The following is a 14366-nucleotide window of genomic DNA, read 5'->3' on the forward strand; positions in this document are numbered from 1 at the left end:
ACTTTTGGCATATAAATTGGTCTCTTGCTGCAGGGGGGTTAAGTGGTTGGTGCGGTTTATTTTGTTTATTGTTGTTTTTAATTGTATTTTAATCTATTTGTTTTAATATCATGTTTTGATTAGAATTTTGTTTTTAATCTGGATTTTGTTAGCTGCCTTCAGCTCCATTTTTTGGCTGAAAGACAGGCTATAAGTAAGTAAGGAAATAAATAAAGCTTAATTGAAGTTGAACCTCCATGTATTTGTTCATTTGGAGGGAACTTGATTATCAACTGGGGAGAATAATGTTCTATAACTGCATTGTCTTTTCAGATTTATTGCAATTCTAGAACATTTGCAGAGTAAGAATGAAAAGTATGACTTTTGTGAACTAAGGTTGAGTTTATGACATAGATCATAGGGTAGGATAGCATAGAGGTCAAGGCCAATTTTAAAGTTAATGATCCATACAATTAAATAAATTGCTACGAATCATGGTGCAATCTCACAGAAGGTAAAGTGATTCAACAAGAGTCATGATGATGTACTCAGGAAGTTTGCAATGTGGGGATGAGTTCAGGGGGGACTAGTTTTGTGTAGCAGAAGAGCATGATGGGGACTTTATTTGTACTGAAGTAGTGAATCTCTTTCTGAGCTGTACTACATCAGGCTGCAGGTGGAGACTCACATGACTGAATGCTCCCGCATTCCAAAAAAGGGTTCCTGCATGTAGAAAACTAGCACATCAGGGAGACTAGCCTAGATCTGGACCGGGTAGGTTTCCACCCTAGAAATAGGTTTACTGGTACTATAAGAACTAGGCTAAGAAATGAACTGCATAAGGCTTAAAAAGCACACTTATACACCTGATCAGCAGCTAATTTTGCAAGATGGCCATGTTGAAGAAGGGATGGAGTGTGGTGGACCTTGAACTGAACTCCTAGCAGTCACCAGGCCCTCTGTAGACCTCTTTTGGCTGGCCCTTCAGGAGGGTAGATTTGGCTCTGGGTCTCCTAGTTGCCAATTCCCATTCTTGCATTTACAATGAACAATCTGGAGTGCATTCTGAGGACTATTGTTGGTATTTTTGTTAAACTGTCATTTCTTTTTCACAAAGCTATGAAGGAGGAGATTTTGAGAAGGCGGCTGAGCTCTATAAAAGAGCCATGGAAATCAAAGAAGCAGAGACCTTGTTGATGGGTGAAAAGGCAGCTTCCCGTCATTCATCAAGTGGAGACACCCTCAGTTTGAAGAGTGCTTTCTCTCCGAATGTGTTTTTCCAACATGGTCAAAGGTGAGGCACAGTAGCACATGGCATGGAAGGCGACATATTAGTCATCCAAGGAATATGTTTAAGCTACAAAGAAGTAATGCTCAGTCTTTAGAGATGGGAAAAAGTGAGCACCATATTGAAGAAGAGATGGAAAGTGGTGGACCAAAACACTGAACTTTTTTTGTTAAATCATTTTCAGTATTGTTAAATATTGTGTGGACCCTTCCACACAGTTAAAGTAGTATTAGTTATACTGACACCCCAGTCCCTGAACATACTATGTGGATTTAAATTGCATTGATTTAAGGACTGGGTCAATAGTTGCTTGTTTACAGACTTCTCGAATGTCTCAGAAGTTGTGACTTTTAAGTGTAAGATATATCTAGGTATAGTTATTCATGTGAATATGCATTTGCACTATAAGACAGCTATGGTATTAAGATGTTCTCTTCTACCTCTTTCAGAAGCAATTTGAATTATTAGAACTGTTGTAAATAAATAATTGTGCATAATCTTTTTTAGGTAGATGCTTGTGTGGAAATCACCTAATGACCACTTGATTTAAGATTTTTTTCCCTTTCTCTGTTGAAGGAAGTAATTCTAAATGAAATGGGTAGTTAGAATAAATTGCAGCAAGAATACTCTTTAGACTTAAAACATAAATGTTATGTTTGGTATATTATTTTATCCTTGTGTGAATAGATTTATGTTTAGTCAGAAATTGCAGAGGCTTTGATCTCAATGAGATTAATACCTTATTGTTACTCTTTTACATTCAAATTTAACTGTTTGAACACTTGTACAAGTGGGATTGGTAAAGTATAATATGGCCAGATTAGAGGCTGCTTTAAAGTACTTTAAAAACAATAACATGAAATCTGTTGTAATTTTGTAAGAAATTTGGAATGAAATTACTTTAAAAATACATACTGGATACATTCACATGTAACATTAAACTAGGGTTTAGTGTTACATGAATGACTCTCAGGCTTGTCTCCTCTCCCCTCTTATTTCCTGCTTTGGCAAGACCTCAAGATCAGCAGCTTTCTTTAGCATTATGTGAAACCTTTGATCTATTATGGTTAGTCTTAACTATTGTTTATTGAAACATCAGCTTCATAAACCATGGTTTGAAGGTGGCTTGTTTCAGTTAACCATAGTTAAGACAAACTATAGTGTGTCCAGCTTTACATCTGAATCCTAAACTGGTTAATTTAAAACAGAAACAAAAGCTTCCATTCTCCTCCTTAAAGCCATGCCAGCAGGGAGGGGGAGCACATGAGCCTGAGGCTCCTTCCTATAACATTAAAAGTGTAGTTTAGTGTTATGTCCAAACAAGGCAACTAACTCTTTTAATTACAACCCCACCTCTCCTTGACCAGCTGCTATAATTTGTCAGAACTGAACTATCAAATATTGTCTTTTTTCTGTCAAGTCTAATGCTAATCTCTATTTGAAGCCTTTTATACCTCAACAGCAAATAGCTGGACAAGATTTGTTCTGTGTTGACTATCAGTTCTTCCATAAACCAGAATGTACTAATTTTGAGATTTAAAACAGTATGTGCAATTGAAATTACTCTGTTTTATCCGAGTGGTCTGGGTCTTACTTGTCACACACATTAATAGATCTAAGACTGAGTCAAAGAACACCATGCATGTATCTGAAATGTTTATGCGCATGCGTAAGGGGGCTTTTGTGAATTTAACTTCTAGCTGTAGCCCCTTGTGCTACACTGGATATTGATATATCTGACCTTCAGGAATGGCTTGTGGGGGAGGGGGCAGACCTATGGTGGGGTGGACAGGGGGGTGGCATGAAGAGAGACCTCCCCACTTGTCCCATCTTGCCGGATACTATATCCTTCCTTTTTCACATACCCTCTCCTTAGTAAGAGTTATATTCATGGAGGATCCCAAGGCCAGTGGAACTCCACACATGGTGTGCTGACCTAATCTAGCAGTCTTAAGCATGCATACTTGGAACTAAGCCCCTTTGAATTCAATAGTACTTTTGAGTAAAGATGGTCAGAATTGGGTTGTGCTACAAGTAAGCCTGCAGTATTAAACATGTAATATTTCTTTGTATTGGGTATCAGTGTGAAGCAGCTCAAGGCTTAGTACCAGGCCTCAAACTAGTAACAAATGGTTCAATGCAGTCCTGGCTTATTTATTTCTACGGGGGGGGGGGGGGGGGAGAGAAGCTGAAACCAAATTACTATTAAAGACTCAAAGAAGAATCAACAAGGCTTTGATGAGAAACTTATCAAGAAGATCCTACTTCAGAATTTATATAGCGCATTGTATAGAGTAAGCTGTTCTGCTAGAAGCTGAGTTCTCTGTATTGGTCTGAATTTCAAAACAGTTGCAACAAATTTAATAGTTACAAGTTCAGCACTAACCCAGGAGGTAAAAAGCTCTTGAGGATCTGTCTCTTGACACTGTGAGCACAGCACATGCATGAGGGTAAGAGGAACCACTTCAGTGTAGATGGTGGTTTTCTAAATGTTAAGCCTCTTCTTCCAAGAATGTTTTTCAAAATACCTTAGCAAGATGTTTGCATTCCATAGAGGCACTGACACCTGATGAGCATCAGTGGCAGCTATTTTTGGTAGTAAAGTTTATTTACAAGCAAGAATGTTAGCCCATCTTAAACTCAAGGAAGGAATAGACAATACTGTGGTAAAAATGCACTGAAATAACAGCAGTGTCTATAGTCCACTTTAGGGATGGGGTATTAGAACCGATTAATTGTGGTATCGCTTTCAAGTAAAGTTCCAAAGTTTCTTTCTGTGTAAATCTGTTTGACTGTTCCAGCTTTTAAATATTAAAACAAGGTCCTTACCCTCGACAAGCTCTTCAGTTTACAGTACAGTTTTGTACACCATTAATCACCAGTAAATGATAAGTGCATTTCTACTAACAGCCTTAGAAATGCTATTCAGATGTATAAGTGTTGATCCAGCAAGCAAAGCTGTGGCTTAAAGTGGCTCTAAAATGATGGCCACAATAAAGTTAAATACACTTAATAAGCCCATTGATTCTAGGCATGCTTCCGTTTTGAATTGCAGCCTCCTTGTTTATCAGATAGATATCTGAAACTTAACGTATATTACTAAAGTGACAATTGCCTAGAATTTTATGTTATTAAGAACTAGCCAAGGGCCTGTTGGTGCAAGGTGCTTGCAAGTGTTGTCAGGCCATCTCTTCAGTGATCTTGCTAGCCCCTTCTCCCCTTTGCTCTTTTGTTGACTGCTCTGATGTCACAAGGGAGCTGAGTGCCTTGGAGGGCTGTGTGTATCTTTGGAGACTTTTCAATTCCAAAGCGTGTAAGTAATTTTTCAGAGCATTTCATCATTCAAAACTTTCTGTACATGTGTGATAATCTACAGCTGAATATGATAGGTAAGTAATAGCATTTAAGCTAGACCATCTAGCTTAGACGTGGCTGCAGTCCACGTCTTCCGGTAAGGTACTGCAGTTTCTCCATCAATCTGAAGCAAATTTAATTCAACAACTCTAAAGGTGCGATCCTATGCATGTTTAGACAGAAAAAGGTCCTGAGCTATAGGACATTTTTCTGTCTTAACATGCATAAGATTGGGTCCAAAAGGTTGTGTGGCCTCTGGGCTCTGAGTTTTTATTTCCCTCTTATTTGGAAACAGTTTTTAAGGCAGGATTTCTAAAAGCATTTCTGAATTAGTATTCTCCCATAAAGTTAAACCAGAGAGATGGTAAGTTTATCATTCAAGAAGTTTTCTTCCTTAATAAAAGCAGCATGGCCAGAGGGACTGGGTAAAGTCTCAAGCTGTCTAAGGGGCATAGGAAAATAATTGGTTGATGCTCAGCTATGCTACCAGCATTGTCTAGTTTTTAGTACATTCAGATTTCCAGTCCACAGCTAACATGTCAGGCTGTACAGATATAATTTTAGAATCAAGGAACACATCGGGCTCCATCAAACATACAAAATGAGTTGCTGTGAACTAATAAGCATATCCACACAATTGCACGGACAAGTAACAGGCATGTATGTCATATTATGGAGAAACAGAAACCTGGTTTGCACATATACCTAAACCATGATTTAGCATAATATGCCCGAGCAGCACTACCCCTGTGTTGCTGGGAAGAGGAATAAACTATGATTGTTTCATCCCCCGATTCCTGGCTTGTAGTTAGGTTTAAAATAAAATCTAAATTACTGAACAAGCTAAGCCCAAACCATGGGCTTGTTTAACAAAATTATTAACCCTGATTCCTGGTTCATATGTAATGACAAGCTAGGAATTGATGATTCAGTTAATTTTCCTCGTTTATTTCTCGTGCTGGCTGCACTGTAACAGGAGAGGGGAGCATTCAATGATGAGGCTTTGCTCAGGCTCCCAGAACACATAAGTGCTAAATCAGCCTTCCGCAACCTGGGTCCCTCTTAAATAGTTTCGCCTACAACTTCCATCATCCCTGATCTTTGAAAGGCAAAATCATCTTGCAGGACCCAGGTTAGGGAAGGCTGCACCAAATCATGGTTTAGCATTATAGATGAACTGACCTAATATTTTTAAATAAAATAAGGCTACAGCAGCTACTGAAGTATTCACTTCTTCTAAAGAATATAGGTTAAGGAGATTAGGAGGTTTGCTAAATTACTTTATCTACTTTTCTTGTAACTGTCAGGCTAACAAGTAAACTGTTTACTATCAGTAAATTCATCTGAATTGGTCTAAAAGGCAGCCAGAATTCTGTGTTCTATACCAAACGTTTTTTTCTTGTCAGCTTGTCTTCCTGTTCATTGGAAATTTGGACCATCATACCTTCTGAAAAACTCTTAAGCTTACAGTAATTTAGGCACATAATTACAAGAACAAAAACATGATGAAATACAATTCACAAAAGATGAAATTTGTAACAAAAATATCATCGATGGCTGAGATCACAGTATTCTTGAAGTGTTCTTTGTGCTATATGTTCTTCATCTTAGCCATAAGTTCTTCTAGACTTTCCTCTGACTCTGCAACGCCTTCCCCAGCTGTAGCATTCTCTTCCTGTTCATGACAGAAAAAAAGTTCAGTACCTTTACCCACTGCTTCTTTCCCCCAAACAGAAACGGCAATGTTTTCCACTTGCTAAATAGCATACACAATGTAATCATAGTGGCCTCATGCAGAAAATATTAAACAGTAATTTGCTTTTATGTAAAGCAACCATCAGTGAAGCATATACAATCCAATGGCTTTCAGTGCTAGCCTTAACTGAAAACAAGGGGGTAGTGGGTTTGCTCTGGCAGGGAGACAGAAATCGCCAGGTTTGGTGGCTATGCTAGTACAGGACAATGCTTTTGCTGCTGCAGCTGTCATAGCACCAGGAAATCCAATACATGTGACGGAAATTGGAACAAGACTAGAAAATAAAAGCTTTGACAGTTTATTCCCACATCAGCTTCATCATGGCCAGTTAAAGTCAGTCTGAATAAGAAATGCTAGATTATTAGTTTCTACTTTTATTTTAAAGAACATTTTATCACCTTGTTTGGTATTGTGTATGCCAGGGTGATTCCTTCTGGTAGATCAGGAACTGGACCAGAAGCAGCTTTCAGTTCTTCTTCTGAAACCTCTGAAACCAACTCTATACCTGAACATCCCCACAAAAGATATGAAGGCAAAGAAAACTGTTACTGCAAATGAATGGCGGGTGCAAGTACAGAAAAATCAACACACTAGCATTAGACCTTGGGGCAAATTTAAATGTATCTTTCTGCTACCCCAAACCTCTTCCTTGTTCAGGTAATTCAAATGGCAGGGAGTATTTAAAAGCCTACTGCAGGTGGTACTCTACACCCAGGCCTACCTAATGCTGGTATTCTAACACTATGCAACAGACGCACACTGTATAGAAGTGACAAACAGCCACTTCCTGCTCTGGTGCACTTTAGAGAAACCACGGCAGTGGAGTCAAACTTTAAGCATCCCCATCACTAATGGGGGGGGAGGTGTCAGGACACTGCCTTGCACTCTCACAAGGTTCCCTAGAACATACAGTTACTTCCTCTGTCCATCCTTGATGGACATTTCACATACTGCAAGGAAAGGCAACGAGTCTGTACTCTGCCCATCTGTCTCCTCCTTGCAGTCCACCATCGGTTCACACAAAAGTATCACCCACTGATTTTTATGGGAGACAGTTACTTGGCTTGCAACTGGAAAACGCTGAGACAGGGTCAAAATTTGGGGGCTCCTCACCCGACACCAGATCACTAGTGTGAGCTAAGGACTGCTTGTGCCTCCACCTCAAGTGTGTCCTCTCTTTCACCTCCTTTACTTTCTCCTGAAGAACTCAGTGGAAGTCATTCACAAGGGAGAAAGTAAGCTTAGAAAGTAATGACCCAGTAGGCCAATGGGCATTTTGCTAGTATTCAGGGACTATAGTTTCAAAAGTTAAGATAGCGATTTGTATTGTCTTAGTATTTAGACTATTGGTTGTTGTTTTTAAACACAATGCTCACCCCAATCATTATCTTCATGTACTATTTCTTCTTCCTGTTCAAATACTTCTTGTTTAGGATTTGCTGCTGCTATTTTCTGGAAATGCAAAGACACTATGATTGACAACAAAGACAGTCATTAAAACAACAAACTTAAATAATTACCTTTTACTGGCCCAATCGGAATCACTGTGCTAGGGAAAATGTCTGTAAAAGGGTAATATATTTTCTAGCTGATATTGAATAAGTTACCTGCCTCTTTAAAGGAGAGCTCCAGTTTAGGTGTCTTTATTTTACCTTGTACTCTTCTTGCTGCTTTCTGCAGTTTCTGTCACCACACTGTGGATTTGGCTTCATTGTCATGGTGGGAAAGAAATCCTGCATTGCGTTGTAGCCAAGGTAAAAGCTCACGGTGCCAAAGTTTAATAAATATCTGGGGGAAATGTAAGGATAAAAAAGCATGCGTTAAAATGAAGACCCAGTACTTTAGTACACAATGTGCTCAAGGCGAACCTTTGTAATGATCTAATTACCAACTAAGGCAGAGGTGAGGAACATGCAGCCCTCCAAATACTGTTGGACTGCAACTCCTAACAGCCCTCACCATTGGTTACGCTGGCTAGGGCTGATGAGAGTTGCAATCCACCAACATTTGAAGAACCACACTTTCCCCATCCCTGAACTAAGGCTTTAAAAGCATGGCATCTTAGGTTTACTCACTTACTTCAGGACATTTTGTACAAGAAGACCAGCAACTACTCCCATAGTGGTGGGAAGGCTAGCTGCGCAAACTCCCTCTCGTTTTAACGTTTTCTCATCTATGTTTGCTGCTACGACAAGTGGAGGTGCACACTGGCCAAAAAAAGAAGAGAAAAAGTGTTACAATCTTTCAAGGCATGTGCAGGAAAAAAAACCATATACAATAGCAATTAAGAGAGTGATCCAAATATAATAACTATGGATTCCAACAGCTTTAACCCCACTTCCTCTCTCCTATAAGGAGAGCACAATAGAACAAGAAGGTGAGAAGAATGTCACATACCGCAAAACAAGCCGATTCACCAGGTATGATCAGCTGGATATGACCAGAGACGGCATTTTCACTTACTCCAGATTCCATCCATATTTGGCCAAGCTCATTACAGGCCTTAAAAAAAAAAAGAAAAAAGACAACAAACCCCATTTATATACACAAACGTATTTGCTACAAAATGTGAATGGATAATGTATGAAAGAACAACTCATCTGGATCAAACCAAAGGCCTAGCTAGTACAGCATTGTTTCCCACTATGGCCATAAGCAGGATATGAGGGCAAGACCCCATTCCTGCTGTTGTTCCCCAACAACTGGTACTCAGAGACGTGCTGCCTCTGATCATGCATAGCCTTTTCCAGCTCTAATTTTAAATTAACAAATTCAAAGTAGCAATACCAAGTCCCCTTCATTTGAGTTTGTGCCACACATCAGAAATACCAAAATCTTACTCAACAAAACAGATATGGGAAGTTAGATTACCACTCACGTCAAAAAGAAGCCTTTTTGTTTTCATCTAAGTCTAAACCTGAAGTCACCGATTAACAATTTTATTCTGAATGTTTTTGTATATTCTGCCTTTAATATACATACTCACAAAAATAAAAGGTGTGGTTTACAACTGCAATGTACCCAGTCCGACTACTGTGGAACCTGCATCAATTTTGAAGAGAGGACTGCGTGAGAGCTCCTACAATCCACATGGCAGCAAACAGACTGCACAGCCACGGTGCTTGGTGCATTGGTGTCCACGCTATGAGCAATTCACAACTTCTAACAGCAGATATACAATTCATATTTGGATACGAATAAGTCACCACTGAGCAGGAAACATTAACATGGGTTTTGGATGTTGTATTTCAGGTGTGCAAAACCTCAGGCATGAGAGCTAAATCCAGCCTTCCTGGTGTCCCAATCCAGCCCTCTGGGGTTACCCAGATGGCCCCACCCCATGATCACTGATTGTTCAGTGGTTTCACAGTTTCCCCCATTCTAAAAGGCTGAAATGAATGGCAGTAAGAGCATTAGGATAAAATATGCTGGCATTTTGGTCCTACTTCTTTTGCCTTTGACCCACACGCTGCTGGAATGTGGGCCCCAACAGCTTCTCCGAAATGGAATTCAGCCCTTGTGCTGAAGAGGTTCAACACTCATGCTATACTTACTGTGTTAATTGCCATGCGAGCTTCAAAGTTATCTACACAGCTCAAGACAAGATCAACAGGTTTCCCTTCTTCTAATCCACCATTGCTATAAGAAAAAACACACAAAACCAGACATTTTAAGAGGTCTTTCAAATAAAAGTTTGAGAAAAACAAGCAAGCCATTTTATGCACCCTGAAACATTTCCTTTGGTCAGAGAAACTAAATTATGACCACTCCCAACCCCCAAAAGATATATTACCTGATCCTATCCATAAAGTGTTGAAAGTTTTCCACAGTTGTGATGTTGTAATTATGTACTTCAAACTGGACATCAGGATTTATGCTCCTAAAGGGCAAAATAAAGATACTGTTATTTTCAGCATTAATGTGAAAATCTCTAAAAACTTCCCATGCATTTGTTTTGCTGTAAACAAATTAGTCCTAACGCTGTAATCCTACACAACCTTACATGGAAATAACTCCTGCTGAATTCAGCAGAACTTTACTTCCAAGTAACCATACATAGGACTGGGCTGTACAACTTCTATAAGATTAGTTGCCCGTGTGACATTTTTAAAAAAACTTTCAAGTCTTTTGCATCCTACACTCCAAACACTTGGACACCCTTCCATTACAGACATGGTATGCCATACCTTAATGTATGCTCTGCTGCTTGCACTTTACTCAGTCCAGCTTGATGGGGTTGGAAAAAGAGCCTGTTCATATTTGCCAGCTCCACCTTATCATAATCAAACAGGAGCAGCTAGAAGAAAGAGCACAAAAATACATGAACAGCCTCTCTGCAGGTTCTTAATTTAGAAGAAATATGGTCTTACTAATATTTATTCAAACTATATGTGATTTGGACGGCTTCCATTCAATCACACTTGAGCTCTACTTTAGACAAGGCTGATCTAATTGGCTAGATTCACCCTGTATGTTGTTAAAGGAACATTTCCATCTAGATCTCCTGTCTATCTTCTTCCCAAGATCTATCCCCACTGGGTAAGCAAGTCTCAGGAGGAAGAGACGAGGATCATAAGGGCCTTGCAGTCCCAAGCTGGAACAGCAGAGTACATGGATGTATGATCATGAGTCATTCTGGGGGTGATACAAGAAATTAAGGCAGGTGAAGAAGACCTTTTCTGGATCCACAGAATTGGACCATAGATGTGCCTCAGTTTCAGAACTGCTCTGAAGCACCAGTTACAAATCCAGCATGCTGCATTTCCAAATGTTCAACATCAGCTGTTATAGCTACAAATCCATCTTTAGACAAGAAAAAGTCTTGTGAATAACCACTCTACAAGGAAAATTCCTTTAAGAACAGATCATAAATAGATTCCAAAATGAGAAATATATACATTTCTAGAACACTTGTGGTATCTTAAGTAAATCCAGGGTTGTCATTCATCTCAAATGTCCTTTTTTTTTTTTTAAGTTTAATGGTCCCTTGACATGGTATGAGAACAATAAGCTCCCATTTGACCAACTCCGTGGCAAACATAAACAAGTCAGTGTGGGATAGTGCTTGAGCGGATATAGGAAATCCAGCCAGTTCTCTGTTAAGCCATACAGCTCACAATGTGACCGTTGGCAACTCACCCCCTCTCATCCTAATCTCAGAGAATTGTTGTGAGTATTAAATACTTCTTTGGAAGAACAGTAGGATACCACTATAAGAGCCAAAATGTACATGTGAGAAGAAATATATGTTCTAAAACACATAGTAAGTTATACCCAGGAGCCAGTTACAGCTCCCAGACCATCATGGGTGCCTGCCCTTCGCACATTATAGTCGTCAGTCAGCTGGCAAATGGAAATTCATCTTTCCCCAAAGCACCAACAATTTTACACAATGTATTCTTCTAAGGAAAAATGTATATTACCTTACCAATGCCACATCTTGTCAGCATCTCAGCAGTCACGCTGCCAATTCCACCAACACCCACTACTGCTACTGCAAAGGAGCGGATTTTCTGTGACAAGAAACCAATGCTGATAAGTACTTTGTTCCATGAGGTCCCACCATTAAGGGAATCAACTACAAGAAACATGAGCCCACCTCATAATCTTTCACAATTCCCATTCGTTTCAGTGCCATCAGGCGACTAGAGAGAGGAGGAGGGGTAGGGGAGGAAAGAAAAACACATCAATTAAGGATTTCCTCAAGTCATTCATGTGGCACAACTACTTCATGCCCAAAATGAGATTAGCAATTCCATGATTCATAACTGAATTCTGAGTTAAAATCCCTTTTCAGTTTAGCAACTTCTTGTCAGTGGCTCCAGCAGAACCTGGAGTCTCCCCACACCGCCAATGATGATGACCTTAAGCGCGTGTAGGTTCATTTATGACATCCATTAACTAATACGATTCCAAATCAGGGCATCTGGCCCTCCAGATGTTGTTGGACTACAATGCCTCTCATCCCTGATCATGCTGGCTGGGAGATGGAGTCAAAGAACATCTGGAAAGCCACAGGTTGTGGTTTGCCTAAAGCCACCCCCCCACACACACACTTTAAAGGTTCTCAAGGAGTTTCCTACACAAGGCTATTAATTGCTGTATCTACTTTTGGTTTCGTCACAGAATTGAGATCCAAGCTCTACCCAAAGAGCTTTTCCCTTCCTGCTTTTCCACTACATGACCTCTAAGTGGAGCTGTGCTATACCACAATAGGTCAAATGCACAAGGAAAAACATGGCCATTTTCCCTGTTCTAAAAAAATACCCCATTTTCCCCATTCTAAAAAAAAAACCTGGGAAATTGCTCAGAAAAGACACAAAACTGGAGGATCATGATGGGCTGTAAGCAACCATGAGTAAGGAATCACAAGTGCACAATAAATGCCTCGTGTAGAAAAGCTCAAAGACTGCAGAACCTGTTAGTGCCAAAAATTTCTGTGCTATAGCCAGGAGCCGCTATTGCATTATAACCTACTTCCTATCACACATTTCAATTGTTGAATGGGCCAGGGAACTTCTTGATAGCTGCTAAGAGGCTTCTATCTGCCCACTACCTGCTAACAGTGAGTGTTGCTACCTGAGTTCCAGTCATCATGTTCCCTTACAATACTGCACATGAGCATTATCATGAGGAAAGACAGTAGCCAAGACTGAGGCCCCAGCATCTACCACAAGAGGCAGTGAAAGGTGGCAGGCTGATGGCAATGGTGAGGGGGGAAAGGGCAAAGATTCAGTGGGGCAGCTGGAAAGGCAGAACAGGGTTGGCATGGCCAATGGGTTACTTATAGAGACGCCTTCCCCAACTGGGCATCTTCCAGATGTGTTGATGATGGGAACACAACACATCTGGAGGGCATCAGAATGGGGAAGCCTGCTATAGGGGCCTCCATAAGATCTGTGTATATCTCATGGTTCCACAATGCTTCCCTAATTCAATCTGTGTTGGCGGAGCATACAAATCATGCTCAAGTCTCAACTCTCCCATGAGCTTGGTGAGTGGCTTTAGGCAAACCAATCACTCAGCCTCAGCTCTTCCCTCCACCTCCAGAGGAATATACCTGCTTACCTCCAATTGGGATTGTAACACGTCAACATACCCGAAGTGCTCTGAACACACCAGAGCACTATATAAATTTGAATTATTATTATACCTTCACTGCTATTAGTTGACACCTAACAGAGTCTTTATGGCATTTTGCCATTTCTCTTAAATGTACTGTGTTACTTACAGGCACAAAGTACACAAAGGGGGAATGGGTGGTGGGAGAGAACATTTCTTATTTTAGAAAAGAAAACCACATCGTGGGAAGGGCATAGGAAGATCTCTCCTCCCAAACAGACTGAAATACAGGATGCTGCCTCATACCAGGTCAGACTATCCATCTAGCTCAGGATTATCTACTCTGACCGCGGCTCTGAGGCAGGGGTCTTTCTTATCAGGGACTACCTGGACCTTAAATATATATATATATAGAGAGAGAGAGAGAGGCAGGCAGGCAGGCAGGCAGGCAGGCAGGCACGCACTGGGGATAGATGCTGGGACCATCTGCATGCAAAATATGTGCTCTGCCATTGGGCTCTGGTCTCTGAACACACGTCAATATCCGAGCTTGTAAACACAGAGATGGGTCTGCGTCCAGCACTTGCTTTCCCCCTCATGCCCGGAAATAACGGTCCAAAAAGGCAACGCGGCCGACCGCATCCCTCCGCCTACGCCCCTGCAGGGAGCCCGCTCACCTGTACGGATTGGAGTCCGTCACCTCGGGGCTCATCTGCGCGATCCGCGCTCGCGGCTGGCCCAGGCCGCCGCCCCTCTCCCGGGCCAGCTTTCCCTCCAGCTCTCGGACGCGGCGCTGCAGCTGCTCCAGCAGCTTCGCCGAGGCGGCCATGGCCGGCTCGCGGGAGGGCCGCTTAGAAAATGGCTTCAGGCAACCGCCGGCGTCCTGCAGCCGGCGCCGCTCAACTCAACGCAGCCCAACGCAAAGAC

At 41.1% G+C, this 14366-nt stretch overlaps 2 protein-coding genes across 2 annotated transcripts in view; one reads left to right on the top strand and one right to left on the bottom strand.

The window, feature by feature from the left end:
• The window catches only part of NPHP3 (nephrocystin 3), a 53954-nt gene extending 49853 nt beyond the window's left edge, over positions 1-4101 (top strand). Inside the window, exon 27 of the mRNA XM_084858163.1 lies at positions 1097-4101. Coding sequence (XP_084714289.1) covers positions 1097-1277 — 181 coding nt within the window. The 3' untranslated portion in view covers positions 1278-4101. The remainder of the gene's footprint in view (positions 1-1096) is intronic.
• Positions 3407-14366, bottom strand: UBA5 (ubiquitin like modifier activating enzyme 5). The gene is made up of 12 exons (XM_084858162.1): positions 14117-14366; positions 11977-12022; positions 11801-11890; positions 10565-10674; positions 10171-10257; positions 9932-10016; positions 8775-8879; positions 8457-8584; positions 8030-8165; positions 7754-7829; positions 6776-6882; positions 3407-6296 (listed from the first exon to the last, which is right to left on the bottom strand). The coding sequence occupies exons 1-12, from the start codon at positions 14266-14268 to the stop codon at positions 6213-6215; spliced, it is 1206 nt and encodes a 401-aa protein (XP_084714288.1). The 5' UTR covers positions 14269-14366; the 3' UTR covers positions 3407-6212.

This window comes from Heloderma suspectum, chromosome 5, assembly GCF_057233095.1.
Source record: "Heloderma suspectum isolate Gila_16-S chromosome 5, 16-S_ref, whole genome shotgun sequence".
Taxonomy (NCBI): domain Eukaryota; kingdom Metazoa; phylum Chordata; class Lepidosauria; order Squamata; family Helodermatidae; genus Heloderma; species Heloderma suspectum.

Coding starts and splice junctions, on each gene's coding strand:
- UBA5 (XM_084858162.1), bottom strand. CDS start 14,268: ATGGCCGCCTCGGCGAAGCTGCTGGAGCAGCTGCAGCGCCGCGTCCGA. Junction 12,023..14,116: donor ACGGACTCCAATCCGTACAG/GTGAGCGGGCTC, acceptor TCCTCTCTCTAG/TCGCCTGATGGCACTGAAAC. Junction 10,258..10,564: donor GCAGCAGAGCATACATTAAG/GTATGGCATACC, acceptor TTTGCCCTTTAG/GAGCATAAATCCTGATGTCC.